The following is an 18,229-nucleotide window of genomic DNA, read 5'->3' as shown; positions in this document are numbered from 1 at the left end:
AGATCAGTCCTAAATAACTGGACCTTGTCCAGTGGGATGAGTCCTGAGCACGGGCAGGAGCCAGGACTGGGCAGGGGCTCCAGCCCCCAGCCCCAAGAGCCCCATGCCCACAGGGCTCAGCCCCACCCTGGGGGCACACAGCCCATCCTCCTCACCCCTTCCTGCTCCACCTGCTCTCCCCAGATCCCACAAATCCAGCCCAGCCAGGGAAGGGAGGCAGGAGGACGAGCCCCCCCCCAGGGAGGGTGTCACAGCCTCCTGCACTGCAGGAGCCTCCAGGCTGTTCCCAGCCCCAGCACAGTTTCTCCTCCCTAAAATCCTGAACTTCCTGATGACATTTTGGATGGCTCCCCTGAAACATCACAGCCTTTTACCCACGACTTCTTCCCCTTCTCCTGCCAAAGGATTTTATCGTCATTTAGCTGGTTGGAAGGAGCACTAAGTGGAGGTTTGATTGTGTAACACACAAAGAGCTAAAGCAGCCCTTTGCTTCAGCTTCAGTCTCACCTCAAAAAAAAAACCCCCAAAGAAACAGCAGCAGACACACAACAAGGCTTTGAACAGAAACCACGACTATTTTATGTCACCCATAAAACCCCTGAGCCCCCAGTTGGTACCAAAACCTTCAACAACAACCCCCCCGTGTTACAGTGCTGTAAATAAAGAACAGTGAGCACAAAGGTATCCAGGACGAGGGACAGGTATCCATGGAAAAGACAGCTGGGCATTCTCTGGCAGGTTTTAACAGCCAGCACATCTGCCAGAGGCAGGTACCCTGCTGAAGAGTATTTAAACAAAAGATAAATAACACTTCAGAGCCATCAGTTGGCTGCTGACAGAATCGACAGCAGCAGCAATAATTCATGGAGGGGAAGTGGCCAGGGAAAGGCTGGATTTCCAGGTGATCCAGGGTGTTAAATAAGGAGTGGAAATAGGCTGTTACATAAAAATAATGGCTCAGGCTTCAACAGAATAAACAAAACGGGCTGGTTTGGGTTGGAAGGGGCCTCAGAGATCAGCTCCAACCCCCCAACACTCTCCCCCCCAGCACAATCCAAGGGCTGGGCCAGGCTGGAGATCCCCAGTGGAGACAAGCCCGTGATTAATAAACCCCAGCCCTCCAAGAGACAGAGTCAGCAGGTCATTCCTCATCTTCCCAGAGCTTAATGGCTGTAATTCCATTGTTCCTGCTGCCCTCCATCCCCTCCTCCCTCATCCCAGAGGACTCTTCCCTCCACCCTTCCCACCAGGAAGGCCACGTTCCCTTTTCGATGTTTCATTTACAGACCCACACGGGGAGGATTTAGTCTGAATTTCCAAAGGGTGAGGTGCAGCTACTTATTTCCATTTTTTTCCCCCCAGAATTAAACAATTTCCAGCTACTGGCCATCCATTTTCCCACCAAACAACCTGTTTCTCTGTACCTAAAGCAGAAATTGAGATGCATCCACAGAATATCATAAAATTCTGGAATGGTTTGGGTTGGAAGGGCCCTTAAAGCTCATTTTTTCCAACCCCCTGCTCTGAGCAGGGACATTTCTCCTGGAATGCTTTATGTTCCAGCTCAGGATGAGCATTTGGTGTCTTCCCAGCCAAATTCTCAGGCAAAAGAGTAAAAACCTTTGGGTTTGTGACAAATGAGATTGAAGAGTAAGAAAACCACCTGAAAACTGAAGGAGGCTGATGCTCAACAGTGACTGCCCAGAATTTCCAAGTAATAAAAAGGCAGAAGGAATTTTTTAATTTTGAAGACAACGAACATTTCTGATCATGTGGAAGAAAGGAACAAAGTACAAACTGCTCTAACCCCTTGTTTTCATCAATGCAATATGAATTAATCCTGATTTACAAACTGAAGGCAAGCCAGAAGGGCTTCGCTGAGCTGCTCAGCAGCTGCAAGCCCTTCCCAGGAATTATCAGTATTTCCAACTTCAATTTTTGACCCTTGATATTAAAAATATTTGCTGATTTCCCCCCCCCCCATCACTCCCCTGCTGCCTCAGAAAGGGACAACACCGACACTCCCATCACATGGAGCAGCTCCTGGATCCAGGGATGCTCCAGTGAGGAGGAAGAGGAAGGGGACAGGTCATTACACCCCATCAGGTTCACTCCACATCCCAAAAAAAAAACCACTGCACAAAGCAAGAAAACAATTTTCATCAGCCAGAAGAGAGCAGGGTTGAAGCAAGGGCCAAAATGGATTTGTCAGAGCAAATCAGGTCAAATGGGCTTAATTTCCTTCCCAGGCAGAGGGACAGGGCTGCTGAGGGGACAGAGCTGGGCTGCTGCAGGGATCCAGGGTGTTTAAAGGGTATTTTGCAGTAAAATTGAAAAACTGGAGGAAAAAAATGAGAGATATGCAAAATATCAGGAAATTATACAAGTGCAGCTCTTGGAAGTAGGAATTTATTTGCTGCACTAACAGAAAATAGAAGATTTCCCATTTATCTCCCAGTTAGTTCCATTTAAAGCAACAGCCTTGCTGGAAACCCCAGCCTGGTCTCCACAGGATCATGGAATGGTTCAGTTGGAAAAGCCCTCCAAGACCACGAAGTCCAACCATCCCCCAGCCCTGCCCAGGCCACCACTGACCCCTGTCCCCAAGGGCCACATCCACAGGGCTTGGAAATCCCTCCAGGCATGGGGACTCCACCCCAATTCCATGAAGGAATTGTCCCTGACACCCAACCTGCCCCTCTCCTGGCTCTTTCCAGGCCATGAGCCCTCAGGTGAGTGAGGGTGTGAGGAACCCTGCTGGGAGCTCAAATATTTAGGAACATGCAAAACCCATCACTCAAATTGCACCAGCAATTAAAATGCTTCCTGAATTCAGCCCACATCAGCCATTCAGGGATGAGTATTTTCATCCTGGGTCCAAAGTATTCTGCAGGACCTGTTTATTTAGGATGTGCAGTGCCCCACTTCCACATGTGGGAAATAAAATGCCCCTCAGGTTCCTGCTGGCTCAAACTCAGACTCTGGCACAACCCACAGGGGTTGAGCAGGGCTTTAAGCTGATGTTGTCCAACATCACTGTCCTGCCTCCAGCACTGGGGTCATGGCAGACAAAAAAAATATGAAAAATCCCTAAATCATTTATCCAGCTCAGCAGAGAGGCAGCAATGGTGAGAGGACAAGAAAAAAATGAAGATCTCCAATTTATGGTTATTAACAGAAAAAACAAGTGGCAAGAAACTGGCCCAGGCTGCCCAGAGAAGCCTCTGAATCCCTGGAAGTGTCCCAGGCCAGGTTGGACGGGGCTTGGAGCAACCTGGGCTGGTGGAAGGTGTCCCTGCCCATGGCAGGGGGTGGCACTGGATGGGTTTTAAGGTCCCTTCCAACCCAAACCATTCCAGGATCACGATTCATTAGCACTAAAAATGCTTTTTCCCCCTTTTTCTGGCCCAGCTGATGGTGGCTGTGCTGCCCCTGAGCAGCAGGGGGAAGCTGATGCTTCCCAGGCCCAGCTCATGCCCTCTGGCTGTGCCAAACCTCTGCCTTTGCCCACACCACCAACCCAGATTGGTTTTTCCACTGAGGGATTTTACGTAACAGCAGCACTGGAAAAAGAGCCGCTGAACTGCCAAGACGGGGGATCTTTAATTGCTATCTTATCATGTCTAGGTTATGCCTAAAAAAAATATTAAAAATATAAATAAGTAAAGAGAGAAAAAAGCCACTTTGGTGATGTGAAATTGCTGAGTTGTTCTTTTCCTGTCACCCTCCCTTTACTGATGTCTCAGCACCCAGAGGTGCTCCTGGGCAACTGAGTCTAGGTGGCCCTGCTGGAGCAGTGGGGCTGGGTCACAGGGCCTCCAAAAGTCCCACCCAACCTCAGGCATCTGTCAGTCTGTGGTATTTGGCAGAGGAGTGGTTTGGAAAGGTGGATTCCAGGAGATTCAGCCCCTGAGTCACCCCTGGGGAACCACTCCGGTCCCGTCCCACCAAGGCAGGACACAAGGACTCCCTCACCAAAGACCACGACCTGCAGGTGACTCCACACTCCAGATCCCTGCTCCTGACAGATTCCTGCCATTCCCAGGCTGACAGAGGACCCAGAGTGATCCAAGGCCAGCCATCCCTGGGGGAGCAGCACCAGCACAGGGGATGCTCTGCAAGAGGCAGCTCTGGACTGGGAGCTCCTGACCCACCTCTCCACCCAAACTGCTGCCCTGTCCACACAATGAGATGGGTGATTCCTTAGGAACACCAAGACCTGGACACAAAATCTGCTGTCAGACAGTGGGGAAGGAGAGAACAAACCCACCAGCTCTCAAGTGATGCAGTATGTGGATACCACTTAGTTCCTCCACCACCTCCAGAGGGTTTTCCCTCTTCCATGCTTTGCCCACATTTGTGCAAAAAAAAAACCAACACCCCAGAATCTGAATGGTAAGACAAAACCAAATTAAGTATATTGACCTTTAAAGGTCCCTCCCAACCCAAACCAATCTGTAATTCCATGATACTTTACACTCCACATTTAAAGCTGTACATTTGTATCGAGGTTTCTTCAAGGCAAAGCAACCCTGAGAATGACACACGAGAAAAACACTTGGAAATGGTTGTAGAAATGATCTAAATCCTGTTAGTTCTCAGATCTGTGTCACAGCTCTTTGTTCCCTCGAGTTGTTGAGTTCTGCCATCACCCCCATGTATCTGTTGCTGAGGGAAACCTTCCTGTGGAGACCCGTGGCTCCATAATTCAAATTAATCATGTTTTTAAAAGTAAAACCAGTGGAATAAGCCTTTGATGCCATCTCTATTTATTTAATTAAAAAGCCTGGCAGGCTGTTTGATTTCTTTAATCAGAAAATGATGTTAAAAGGTTTCCGAAGCAGCATTTAATGAGTTTGGAGAAGGGATGCACATCCCATTCCTGCCAGGTTTTGTACACTCCAGGTTCTTATCCAGTGCTCATTTTTTAGCAGTTTTAGAGGCCTACTGATAAGCCACAGGATAATACAGGAACTGTAAAGGGCTGTGTAATCCTAAACACATCCAGAAGGAGAAGCCAGGGGGAAAGTCAAAGCTTGTTCTCCCCATGAGCACCCCCAGGAAGGTTTGACAACATTCCCCATCACAATAACGTGAGATGAGAAAAATGGGTTGGAAAATAAACACTCTGTCCTTCAAAATTACATGTTATCAGAATAACAGAGGGGTTGAAGATCTATCAGAATAAATCCCAAATGATCAGCAATTACCCTTGTGAATCACAACCATCCTTGGGTCCTGAAAAGCCATTGGAACATGGCTGGGAAACGCTCCAAAAATTGGGAACAAACCCAATGCTAGAGCCAGCACTGAGCATCCTCCAGCATTCCCAGGGAAAGCTCCTGGGCCTGGTGTTGGGATGAGCTCAGAGCAGTCCCCACACAGGAGTTTTAGGTCACAGGATCCCAGACTGGTTTGGGTTGGAAGGGACCTTAAACCCCATCCAGTGCCACCCCCTGCCATGGGCAGGGACACCTTCCACCAGCCCAGGTTGCTCCAAGCCCCGTCCAACCTGGCCTTGGACACTTCCAGGGATCCAGGGGCAGCCACAGCTTCTCTGCCAGCCAGAAATTTCCCCCTGATATCCAACCTAAGTCTTCCCTCTTTCAGTTAAACCCCCTTGTCCTGTCACGAGGAGAGTCAGGAGCCCCCCTCAGTCACCTCAGGCATCCTGGGCTGTGACCCCTGCTGTGACCTCACAAAAAATCTGTCTGCTGAGATATTTTGCCAAAAGAAAGAGCTGCTTGGAAAGGGCCAAGTCCCCCTGGGAGGGGAAGGAGAGCCTGGCTTTGCCCAGCTCAGCCCTGATGCCCCAGGGAGGACCAGGAGGGGTCAGAGGCCCCAGGGTCCCTCCCTCCAGGGATGTGCTGCCTCTGCTCCCCACTTTCCACATCTTATTATCCAAACAACCTAAAACCTGTAATTAAGGAGGGTAAGGAAAGCATAAAGAAATGTTTATATATCCAGAAATTAAAATTTCACTGATGAGGCAGTAAATTAACTTAATCAAGTTGGGAGGCATCTATGAGAAATCATTTTTATATGGTTTAATGAGAGAAGGCATTGGAAATGGTGATTTTAATCAGCCAAGTGGGATTTATAAGCAAGAAGATCCTGCTTAAACAACTCATTAGACAGCTCCAAAAAAATCTTTACTGCCTCTGCAGACAGTCAAAACAAAATTTATTGTGTGTATTTACTAATTCCCTAAACCCCTCGGCGGTGTCGCAGATCAAAAGTCAACGGATTAAAGCAGGAAAGAAAGAGGGGAAAAAATCTCCATAAGCACCTGCTGGAGCAAAGCAAGAAGCTCCAAGTCCAGATGAAAAGACAGACATGGCTCAAACCAACGATATCTGGCTCCTAAATCCCTGTTTATTGTAAATATAGAGAGGGAGAAACACTCAACACCTTCTAATCCTTGTTGTAATTTGTGAGGGACTTGCACCCTGGTGATAGTGGAGGACTGGAATGAGAATAACATGGAAAATGGGAAGGTTAATGGGATCCTTCATCCTGGGATTCTGCGATTCCCTGATTTATCAGCCCCTCTGCCTGGCTGTCCAGCCAGGAGTGGTGGCACAGGAGCCAAGGGGCACATCCAGTGCTGGGGAAAACTCCTCCTAAAACTGCTGCTCTGCTCAGCAACATTCCCTGCTTGGGAAGGCAGATCCAAGGGGAATTAACTGGTTTTATAAGGAAACATTAGAGCTGAGTCCAATTCTAAACACAAAAGGTAGTTTCCTAAGCAGCATTTCACAGAATCACAGAACAGTTTGGGTCAGAAGGGTCCTTGAGGATCATCTAATTCTGAGTCTCAAAATCCAGCACAATTTCAACTCAATGACACAGAATGATGAGGATTTTTTCCTGCAGTAACTGATTTGAGGGGATTGAAAACCACTACAAATGTAGCTGTACAGGCTGAAAGGTAAAAGTTCTTCCCTCTGCACTAAACATCTGGTTTCCTCGTGGGATGCAAGAGAAACCCCTGGTAGGAGCAGGGGTTGGAGCACACTCACCCTCCAGGGGCTGCTCTGAGACCTGCACAGCTTTCACTCCCAATTAAATTCACTCTGCTCCCAGTAGGACCAACAGAACGTTGTGATTGTACCTCAAAACTCAAAATCAAAGGCAACACAGCGAGGTCTGGGACAGCAGCAGCGGGAAGGGACCTCTGTGGGAAGCTGGGAGGGCTGGGAGGCAGCAGGAGCATCTCCTGAGGGACCAGCTGGGCTGATCTGCAGCACAGCACCCCACACAACCCCCCACCTTCCTCTCCTCAGCCTGGGCTTTGACCTCAGGCTGCTCCTGCTGGGCTCGACCGGACCAGAGACAACAGGACCCCCCAAACCCTCCTCCCACCCTCTTGCCATCGGTCCCACCTCAAACACTCCCAGCTGGAACTTCAGTCCAGCTGCAAACCAACCACAGGTCATCGAACCTGCCTCCAACCTGCTGCCCACAGGACCCTCCTGATCCCTCGGGGTGGTCCCTGGTGGGACCCAGGGGTGCCCCCAGCCCTCTCCCACCCCTCAGAACCCACCGGAAAAGCCTTTCCACATGCACGACCTACTCACTGACTTTCCAAGACATAAAAGAACCCCACCAAACAAGCCCTGTTTTCACACCAACCCAAAAATAGCTCCCTGGTTCCCAAACGACTGCAAGTTATTTCTGTTCCTTCCACGCCAGCAGAGATTGGAGGCTCGTGCGGCACCGCTGGCACCGCGGGACACGGGCACAGCCAGGACAAGGACACACAGCCCTGGTCTCCCAGCAGTTCCACCTCCAAAACCTCCCCCAGAGCCACCTGCAAATTGTTGACCGTATTCCCAATAATCCCAGACTGGAATCACCCTCAGCAGGTGGGAAGGGGCCTCCAGGACCATCTGCTCCAACCTCTCCTGGCGAGAGCCCGGCCTGGATGAGACGGCCCAGCTGAACCCCCCCAGATCCCTGCTCTGGTTATTCCACAAGGAGAAGAATCCTGGGGGTTGTGACCTTTCAAAAACACTGTCAGTGCTGAGGCTGATGTGTCTGGACCTCCAGCCCAGCTCCAGGCTCACACTCCCACCACCACACTGACCTTGCAGTTCTGAGCTAAACCCCTTCTACCCTTGGCAGAGGTGTCCGGGGACAAAATCCATGGGAAGTGTTTCCCACATTTACAAACAAGGATTGCACACAGATTACTGGCTGTTCCCAGAGCACAACCTCTGCCTTGCCAGATGTTTGAGCTTTAAGGTGACTGACAGGAGAGGTGGGAAGTGAAATAAGGAATGTGCTGGGACAGCACCAGGATAGAGGTGGATCCTGCCTTCCTGCAGGTTTTAACCCTCCTGAACTGTCCACTTCTCCTCTCTTACAAAAACCCAGCATCCTCAGATGGGATTATCCCTTCCCTCACATCCTTCTCTTCCACACCCAAGCCAGGCTCAGCACAAGGGGCTGCTGGAACCACCCATGGAAGGCAGAGCCCTGGAGGAAGGATTTTCCCCTCCTCTCCATCATCTTCACCCTCTGACCCCCTCCTGCCATCCCTGGTCCTCCTCCAGCCCTGTCCTCTCCTCCTCCCTCATTTTCTCCCACTGAAAGGTTTTTTTTCTAACTTTAAAACCCTTTCATCCCTTCATGTTTTATCAAGATAGAGCACATTTTGCTCTATTTTGCCCAATATTCAGCTCATCTCACAAAACTAGGTCACGAAATTCGCAGCTTATACGAATTAGGCTTTAAAGACCCAGAAAATCCCTCTTTGGGGCTTTTTTTTTCTTTTTTTTTCCTCCTTTCTCTGTACAATTTCCAGGTCTAAAATATTTACCAAAACAAACCCAAACAGACCACTTTGTTTTAAAATTCCAAGAGTTATTTACAAAATAACTTGTCCTCCGTTATTTTGTTTGAAAACTCTTCTGCAAAGAATAAAAACAAGCCACGTGCATGTTCTGGGCTGCAGGTGAGCCCTGTAAAGCTTCCACCCCAGCAGGGAGCTTTCATGGAAATAGCAGGGAATTTTTGTGGAAATATCAAAGAGTTTTTATGGAAATATCAGGAGGGTTTTGTGGAAATATCAGGGAGTTTTTATGGAAATATCAGGGAGCTTTTATGGAAATATCAGGGAGTTTTTATGGAAATATCAAGGAATTTTTATGGAAATACGAAAGTTTTTATGGAAATATCAGGATGGAAGAGCACAGAGGATTCCCCTGTGCTGTCCCAGCCTCCCTGGGACCAGGCTGAGCTGCAGCCTGAGGCTCTTGGATGTGCAAGGAAAAGAGGATGGAAGCACTGGAACACCAACATATGGACCCAAAAAATGATCAAAGCTATTCTGAACATTCCCTGGGGCAGGAAGCAGGCTGGGAAATGAAGGCATGGACTCGCTGGCTGCAGGAGCATCACAGCCCAGCCTGGGCTGAGCTGGGGGCACCACGTTCCCAACCCCCCCCAGAGCATCACCACAGCACCAGAACATCCAGGGAGCACCAAAACCCATCACCTGGGTAACACCCACACTGCCAGAATCCCTCCAGGGGCCACAGTGTGGAGGGAACCACGACTTTGGCTGCCCTTCAAAAATTCTGTGCTACTCCAAACTTCATCTTTTTTTTTAAAAAAAAACAGGATTAATGAAATTTTGGACCCTATTTTCTTGTTACTAGACCTCGTAGGAGCCTGATACACCAACTCATCCATGCACAGCAAATTTGGTCCAGATAATCCAACAGAATTAATTATCTGAAAAGACAGCCTTCAAAGATCAGGTGTCCATAAATCACCCAGGACAAAGCTCAGAGTCAGGTGTGATGTTCACCTCTCTGTTATTCTGATGATATGTGATTGCTAGTTGCACATTTTATTCCATTTCTAACCACACTTTCTCATATTCCTCCATTTACTGCACAACTGAACACGTATATTCCAAAAGGGATGTTAACGGCAGTGACTTGCCACAGAAATGTGGGGTTGGAGTCTTTCAGTAATTGGAACAATCAGCTCAGCTTTTCCAGCACTGTTAGTGCTGAGGTGACAAACAAATGGCACTTTTTCACTCTCTGAATTTGGGACAGGCTGGCTCCTCTCCGGTTTGGACACTTTTAGAGTATTGCTTTGGGAACATCATTAAATAAAACCTCCTTCTGGGTAAAATCCAGCCACTCCTTGAACTTTTTTGAAAGAGCAGGTGATGTCCACGAGGTCCTGGGGGATGTTTCCTGCTTTAGCTCCACACAGTCCCAGGACATGCTGAGCTGGAAGGACCCACAAGGGTCATGGAGCCCAACCCTTAACCCTGCACAGGCCCATCCCAAGAGTCACCACGTGCTGAGAGGATCATCCAGCTCCTAATTCCCGTGGTTGTGTCACCACACAAATGCTGAAAAGCATTTCAGAAGGATATCTGTGAGCACCTGGGTGTGCAGCACCTGCACAGGTGAGATGGGAACCAGGACGGGAACACTGAGCCAGGAATTCCCCCCATCCCTGTTTCCTGCCAGCTGGGAACAGCATCCAGGCTCAGCAGTACCTGGGAAGAGGGGCTGGATTGTTCTCCCTTCTGCAATCCTTGGGGGTTTTATTTTTTTCCCTCCTCCCCTGCTTTTTGTTCCTTCTATTCGCCTTTCGCTTCCTCTTTTTTTCTCCCATTTTTTTCCTTTCCGTTTTCCCTTTTCCCCCCCTTTTTTATTTTTTTTTTTTTTCCTTTTCTTTTCTCTTTTTCATTTTCCTCCTGCTGGCACTGCAGGCAGTTCCTCTCCCTGCCCCCAGGCCCTGGAGCCCCCCTTTCCCAGCCCAGCCCCGGGGGCTGTGCCCCCTCCACTCACCCGTGGTCTCCACGATGCCCTCGAGGATGACGACGATCTCGAACTGCTCTGTCTGCATGCTGCGCTGGGACAGGTCGTAGAAGGGGCTCTTGGAGTCTATCACGTGGCAGATGGTGAGGGGGGACACCAGGAACAGCTGGTCAGCCCCGGTGCTGAAGCCCACGTCCAGCTCCAGCTGATCCAGAGGCAGGAACTCGCCCTCCGGGGTCTGCCGGGACTGGGGAGGGAGAGGCAGAGGCAGGGAAGGGGGTCAGGAGCAGGCTGGGAGTGGGAACAGGCTGCCCAGAGGGGTTGGGGACATCCCTGGAAGCATCCAAGGCCAGGTTGGAGCAACCTGGGACAGGGGAAGGTGTCAGAGTGTGGGACAGGATGGGCTTCAAGGTCCCTTCGCACCCAAACCAGTCTGGGATTCTGGGATCACTGCTGGGATGACCACCACTGAGACACCCCTGCAGCATCCCACACCCCATATCCCACACCCCACACCATCCCACACCCCATATCCCACACCCCACACCATCCCACACCCCATATCCCACATCCCAGTGCTCTGCAGCACCCACCTCACCAGGCAAACCCCGCTCCAGCCACAGGGCCGTGCCAGAGGTGGGAGCCCAGCACTGGCAGAGGAGGGAGGGATTATTTCCAACACATATTTTATTCAATCACAGATCCAGGCCCTGGAAAACCACTGGCCACCCATGGGAATGGTGGCTGTGCCACCAACCCACAGCATCACCCACCAGGGTGAAGCTGGAGGGGACCTCAAAGCCCATCCAGTGCCACCCCCTGGCATGGGCAGGGACACCTTCCACTAGCCCAGGTGGCTCCAAACCCTGTCCAACCTGGCCTTGGACACTTCCAGGGATGGGGCAGTGCTGGGTGGACAGCTCTGGGTGTCCCTGATGTCCCAGTGTCACCCACAGTGTCCCACCATTCACAGCCAGGTAACAAAGCCATAAAATGCCACCTAGAGCTGAACCCTCCAATCCCAGCTCACAGTGCCACACTTGGCATCCCTAATCCATAAGGAGCCCTGCTCAAACACCCCCTCTCCAGCTTTTATTCCTTCTCCCTGAGTTATGAATAGGCAGGAACAGAACATTACAGCCCGTCCTGGTCATTACTTTTATTGCAGAATTTCCCATTATTTCCGTTCAGATTTTAAAAAGGAGCTTTAGGAACTGCTGTGGTTGTCGTGCAGAGCCAAACCCAGCATTGAATCACTGCCTGGGATGCCTTTCCATCCTTCCCCACATCTGGAGCCGAGGTGAAAATTCCCACATTGAGCAACTCCACCGACTTAAATGGGATTTTTTACAATCCCAAGGCATCAGACAGAGCCAACAGGATTACGAGCCTCGCTCGGGACTCGGGTTCTATTTTTAGACCTTCCCCTGAGTGGTGCTGGGTTGGGAGCAGATCGACCCCCAGACAAGCAATTGGGTGTCTCACTCAAGTCTGGGCTCCCATTTTTGGGTGTGAAAGTGCAGATTTGCCAGCCCTGCCCCCGTTATCCCATCCCAGCCCTAAAGGAGCCCAGTGACAGCCAGGGCACAGCTGCACAAACACCCACCTGCAGGGCTGGGCTGATTCCCTCCCCACAGAGAAGGTTTCAGTAAAAAGGCAAAAATCCCATGGAAAAAGTAGCAAATAATTCCTGGGAGCTGAGCAAGGAGCAGCTCCAGGGAGGGAACTGCTCCCATGGACAGCCCACGGCTGGACAACGCTGATCCAGCACAGGGAGGGAGGGCTGGGGTGCTGTGGGTGACACTGGGGACACCCAGAACTGTCACCCAGCACTGCCCCTGGGTCCCTGGAAGTGTCCAAGGCCAGGCTGGACGGGGATTGGAACAACCTGGGATAGCAGAAGGTGTCCCTGCCCATGGCAGGGGGTGGGACGGGATGAGCTTTAAGGTCCCTTCCCACCCAAACCATTCCAGGATTCCATGATCTGAACAGGTGAAATAGTGATGGAAAAGGAGAGTTAAAGACAAATGTGGGGCTTGAGGGACTCAGCACAGTCCAGGGAAACGGGAAGAGCTCCAGAGGGGGGAAGGAAATCCCAGAATCACAGATTCCTGCAGGCTGGAAAAGCCTCCAAGAGCATCAGGTCCAACCATCCCCCAGCACTGCCCCCTGTCCCCAAGTGCCACATCCACATGGATTTTACATCCCTCCAGGAACGGGGACTGCATCCCTGCCCAGTGCCTGACCACCCTTTCCATGCACAAATCTCTCCTAATATCCAATCCGCCCCCAGATTAGATTCCCAGGGCACCACCCCTGCCCCCTCATCCTGGAGCTCGTGGGATTCCCAGGGAATCCAGCACATCCACCCCAAACCCTCCTGGGTGGCACTGCAGGGAAATCAGGTGTTCCATGAGCCAGCTGGGATGTCACACACTCCAAGTCCCACTCTGCTCCCAGGGATTTGAGATGGAGTTAGGAAGTTAAAATACAGATAAATCAGGTATTATTTTACACCTTCCCTGAATCCCAGGAAATATCCAACCCCAGCCAGGCTGGAAGAATTCCTAAAGGGACTATTGAGCTACTCAAGCCCATAATTTGTCCAAGAAATGACCCTGAGTGACTCGTTTGCCCCAAGAAATGAGGGAGGAAAGCTTAGGAATTCTGAGGGTCATTTGAGTTCTTTACAATCCTAAAAATCTATTACAAAATCAATAATTTACAATTCATATTACAGCAAACAAGGCTTTGCACTGATTTGTCACTGCTGAGGCTTTGGGTTTGGTTTCTCTCTGCTGTGGTTTGAGCTCACCAGGAAAAACAAAGAAACATTAAACAGAGTGTACTGGGATTTCCAATTCCACACGGCTTTGCAAGGAAAAGAACCTTCTATGGGGAGAAAAAATAGCATTTCAGAAGGATATCTGTGAGCACCTGGGTGTGCAGCACCTGCACAGGTGAGATGGGGACCAGGACAGGAACACTGAGCCAGGAATTCCCCCCCATCCCTGTTTCCTGCCAGCTGGGAACAGTGTCCAGGCTCAGCAGTACCTGGGAAGAGGGGCTGGATTGTTCTCCCTTCTGCAGTCCTTGGGGGTTTTATTTTTCTTCCTTCCCCCCTGCTTTTTGTTCCTTCTATTTGCCTTTTGTTTCCTCTTTTTTTCTCCCATTTTTTCCTATTTTCCCTTTCCCCCCCTTTTTTATTTTTTCCTTTTCTTTTCTCTTTTTTATTTTCCCTTTTATTTTTTCCTTCCCCGTTTTCCCTTTCTATTTTCCCTTTTTTATTTTCCTTTTTTCTTTGTATTTTCCCCTTTTCCCCTTTCTCGCCTTTTTCCTTATTTCCCTTTTTCCCTTCCTTTTTCCTTATTTCCCTTTTTCCCTTGCATTTTCCTTTTTCCTTATTTCCCTTTTTCCCTTCTATTTTCCTTTTTCCTTATTTCCCTTTTCCCCTTCTATTTTCCTTTTTCCTTATTTCCCTTTTCCCCTTCTATTTTCCTTTTTCCTTATTTCCCTTTTCCCCTTCTATTTTCCTTTTTTCTTTTTATGTTCCTTTTATTTTCCCTTCCCCTGTTTTCTTTTCTCTTTTTATTTTCCTCTCTTTTATTTTTTTCCCTTTCTCCCTTTTGTTTTCCCTTTCCCCCCATTTTCCTTATTTCCCTTTTCTTCCCCTTTATTTTCCTTTTTTCCTTTTATTTATTTCCTTTTTTGTTCCTTTTCTGTTTTTCCCTTTTTCCTCCCAGGAATGCTGGCCAAGCACTGCTCCCCCCCTCCCAGCCAAGGAAAGCTCCATGTAGGGATATTTTATAGGGAATATGCAGAGCCAGCTCCACCTGTATCCCTGGAAAAGCCACATTTTACCCTTTATTCCCTTCTCCCTCCCCATTCCCAGCTGCTCCCACACCCAGAGTTGATTCCTCTGAACCTGCTCATTCACATTTCAAACCCAGGGAATTTTTTTGGAGCCACACCAAGTTTTAAGCTCCAACTTTTAAAATTCCCCCTGAGGCACTTCAAGACACACGAAAAAAGGGCCATTTTTGAAATGCTATAATGGACATGACTCATTTTTGCTCTTTAATATCTTTAAATATATTTTGAAAAGCTTTAAAGCTCCTAAAGAGCTTTAATAGTTCTATTACATATATAATATTATATATCAAATGGCTCTCCATATAAGAGTTAAACTATATTTAGGGAGAGCCCGTCAGCTCGGCAGCAAAGGGCACTGCTGGATGCTCCTTATTATATTTATATATTATATAAATGCATATTTACACATCACTATTAAAAACACATCAATATTATTAAATATAGATTAAAGGTATGGTTTTATGTTATATAAATAAATGATATTATGCTGCAATGTTATTTTCTATATATTTATACATCTTTGATGTGATATTTCACAGTGTTAAAGCCATTACAGGGCTGGTTTGGGGGTTCTTTAGGAGCTCTCCCCCTCCTTTGGGCACAGGATTTAGGGGCTCTGGGGGGGGGTTCTGCAACCCCCAGCCCTGACATCCTGACTGTCAAATCCCACTGAAAACAGGGATTTGGGGCAAAACGGGACAACTTCAGGAGCCCCCGATGGGGGATGAGCTTCTGCTGCCAGGGCAGAGGGGAGAGAGGTGGGGGGATCCAAGGGGGAGCACCCCGGGCAGGGGGACCCTGCCCAGCCCTGCATGGCACCCACAGCCTGGGGAGAGCACCCACAGCCCGGGGAGAGCACCCACAATCCTGGGGAGAGCACCCACAATCCCGGGGAGAGCACCCACAATCCCGGGGAGAGCACCCACAGCCCGGGGAGAGCACCCACAGCCCGGGCAGAGCACCCACAGCCCGGGCAGAGCACCCACAGCCCGGGGAGAGCACCCACAATCCCTGCACAGCATCCATCAGAGGGCAGGACACCCACCCCGAGGGCAGGGCACCCACATTCCCTGCAAAGTACCCGTCCTGAGGGCAGAGCACCCACATTCCCTGCAAAGCACCCACATCCCGAGGGCAGGATACCCACATTCCCTGCAAAGCACCCCAGATTCCCTTCCCAGCACCCATCCCGAGGGCAGAGCACCCAGATTCCCTACACAGCACCCACCCCGAGGGCAGGGCACCCACATTCCCTGCACAGCACCCACATCCCGAGGGCAGGATACCCACATTCCCTGCAAAGCACCCCAGATTCCCTTCCCAGCACCCATCCCGAGGGCAGGATACCCACATTCCCTGCAGGACACCCACCCCAAGGGCAGAGCACCCACCCGAGAGCAGGGTACCCAGATTCCCTTCCCAGCACCCATCCCGAGGGCAGGGCACCTGCATCCCTGCCAGGACACCCACATTCCCTGCCCAGCACCCACCTGAGGGCCGGGGCACCCCGCGGGATGCTCTGCCTGCGGCAAACGTCACCCGAGCCGGCCCCTTCCACCCCCTCCATCCTGCCGCCCTCTCCCCTATGGATCAGATGGATCCGCGGCCGCTGGAGCGACGCTCAAACAAACACTCGATTTTTCCAGGGCCACTGGCAGGTTTTTCCACGTCTAACCCCGGCACTGAGCTTCCCACGGAGTTCACGCTCCGCAGAAATAAAAGTTCCGCCCGGCTGGGCTCGGGGTTGCCCAAAAGCTCAGGATTACGCCCGGAAGGCAGAGAGCTTTCTCCTCACCGGCTCGCCTAGGAATTTGAGCTACAAAGGATTTACTTGTCAGGGAAAAGGAGCGTTTTATAGGAACCTATAAATATGCATTTAAATCCTGTGCTGAAGAGCAGAATTATCTCCAAGGAAGTTGAGACTCCTGGTGGCTCAGCCCGCAGCCTGAGGCTCTCCGAGGTGGTCCCTGCTCCAGGAAAACAGGACGGGAAGGCTGGGATGGCGGCAGAAGGACCCAAAAATGATCTAAGATCATCTCGTTCCAAACCTTGGCCCTGGGCAGGGCCACCTTCCACTAGACCAGGTTGCTCCCAACGCAGGGACAAGGGGGCAGCCCTGGCAGGAGGGAGGGATGGCACAGCTCTGGGATACGGAGGAGGTGGTGGGATGAGGTGGTGGGATGTCCCCAAGGGACCAGCAGCGAGGCCACGGGGCCACAGCTCTTTCACAGATCATTAAGGCTGGAAAAGCCCCCCAAGACCATCGAGTCCAACCATCCCCCAGCACTGCCAAAGCCACCGCTGCCCCCTGTCCCCAAGTGCCACATCCGCACGGCTTGGAAATCCCTCCAGGGACGGGGACTCCAGCACTGCCCTGGGCAGGACAACCCTTCCCGCGAAGGAATTTTCCCTCATACCCAACCCTTCCCTGCGCACCCCGGGGCCGCGTCCCTCACCTTGAGCAGCTTGCAGCGGATCTGCGCCGAGACCATGTGGCTGTTGCGGAGGTTTCCCACGCGGAACATGAGGGTGAGCTTCCCGTCCCGCATGGAGATGGCGGCGTGCTCGCTGAACATCAGCGTCTCGGCCCTCTTCTTGGGCTGGGACATCTTGATGAACATGCAGCCGATGAGGAAGGCGTCCACGATGGAGCCCAGGATGGACTGGAAGAGGAAGAGGATGATGCCCTCGGGGCACTTGTCGGTGATGTAGCGGTAGCCGTAGCCGATGGTGGCCTCGGTCTCGATGAAGAAGAGGAAGGCGGAGGGGAAGTTGTACACGTTGGCCACGCAGGGGGTGTAGCTGTCGTCGTGCGCCTTGTTGAGGTCGCCCCGCATGTAGGCGATGACCCACCACATGGAGGCCATGAAGAGCCAGGCCACCGTGTAGGTGAGGATGAAGATGAAGAGGTTCCAGCGCCACTTGAGGTCCACGAGGGTGGTGAAGAGGTCGGACAGGTAGCGGCTGGTCTCGCCGCCCAGGTTGCCGTGCTGGACGTTGCAGCGGCCGTTCTTGTCCACGAAGCGCTGGCGCTTCCCGCGGGGGGCGGCCCTGGGGGGCGGCAGCCCCGCTCCGCTGGCCGAGGTGCTCACCACCTGGTAGTCGTCCCCCAGCTTGCGCCGCAGCGCCGACATGCTCCGCGCCCCCCGCAAAGCCCCGCCGAGCCCCCGCAGCCCGGCCCGGCCCCGCGGAGCCTCCGCTCGGCGCCGCCGCCGCCGCCGCCACCCACGCGGAGCCGCCGGCAGCGGCCGCGGCAGCGGCACCGCCCCGGGCCCGCAGCGACCCGCCCCTCCCGCACCGCCCCTCGGGTACCGCTCACCCCGCACCGCCCCCTGGCACTGCCCACCCTGCACTGCCCACCCCGCACCGCCCCGGGCCCGCAGCGACCCGCCCCTCCCGCACCGCCCCTCGGGTACCGCTCACCCCGCACCGCCCCTCCCGCACCGCCCCCCGGCACTGCCCACCCCGCACCGCCCCCTGGCACTGCCCACCCTGCACTGCCCACCCTTCACCGCCCCTCCCGCACCGCCCCTGGCACTGCCCAGCCCGCACCGCCCCCCGGT

The 18,229-nt window shown here is 51.8% G+C and overlaps 1 protein-coding gene across 3 annotated transcripts in view; it reads right to left on the bottom strand.

Annotated features, from left to right (window-relative positions):
* Positions 1-17,842, bottom strand: part of KCNJ3 (potassium inwardly rectifying channel subfamily J member 3) — a 37,972-nt gene extending 20,130 nt beyond the window's left edge. For 2 of the 3 annotated variants that reach the window (XR_004358086.1, XM_032693537.1), the window contains exons 1-2: positions 17,123-17,842; positions 10,824-11,040 (exon numbers count right to left, since the gene is read on the bottom strand). Coding sequence is in view for 2 of the 3 variants with exons in the window: in XM_032693537.1 (XP_032549428.1) it covers positions 10,824-11,040; positions 17,123-17,800 (895 nt within the window). In the remaining variant the exon portion in view is untranslated. Of the gene's footprint in view, positions 1-10,823; positions 11,041-16,005; positions 16,634-17,122 lie in introns of those variants that run through there. The other variant, XM_032693538.1, reaches the window with a different exon arrangement.
* Positions 17,843-18,229: the final 387 nt, after the last annotated feature.

The sequence above is a fragment of the Chiroxiphia lanceolata genome, chromosome 7 (genome assembly GCF_009829145.1).
Source record: "Chiroxiphia lanceolata isolate bChiLan1 chromosome 7, bChiLan1.pri, whole genome shotgun sequence".
Classification (NCBI taxonomy): Eukaryota; Metazoa; Chordata; class Aves; order Passeriformes; family Pipridae; genus Chiroxiphia; species Chiroxiphia lanceolata.
The sequence above is the reverse complement of the archived record's forward strand: the minus strand, read 5'-3'. Positions and strand labels throughout refer to the sequence as shown.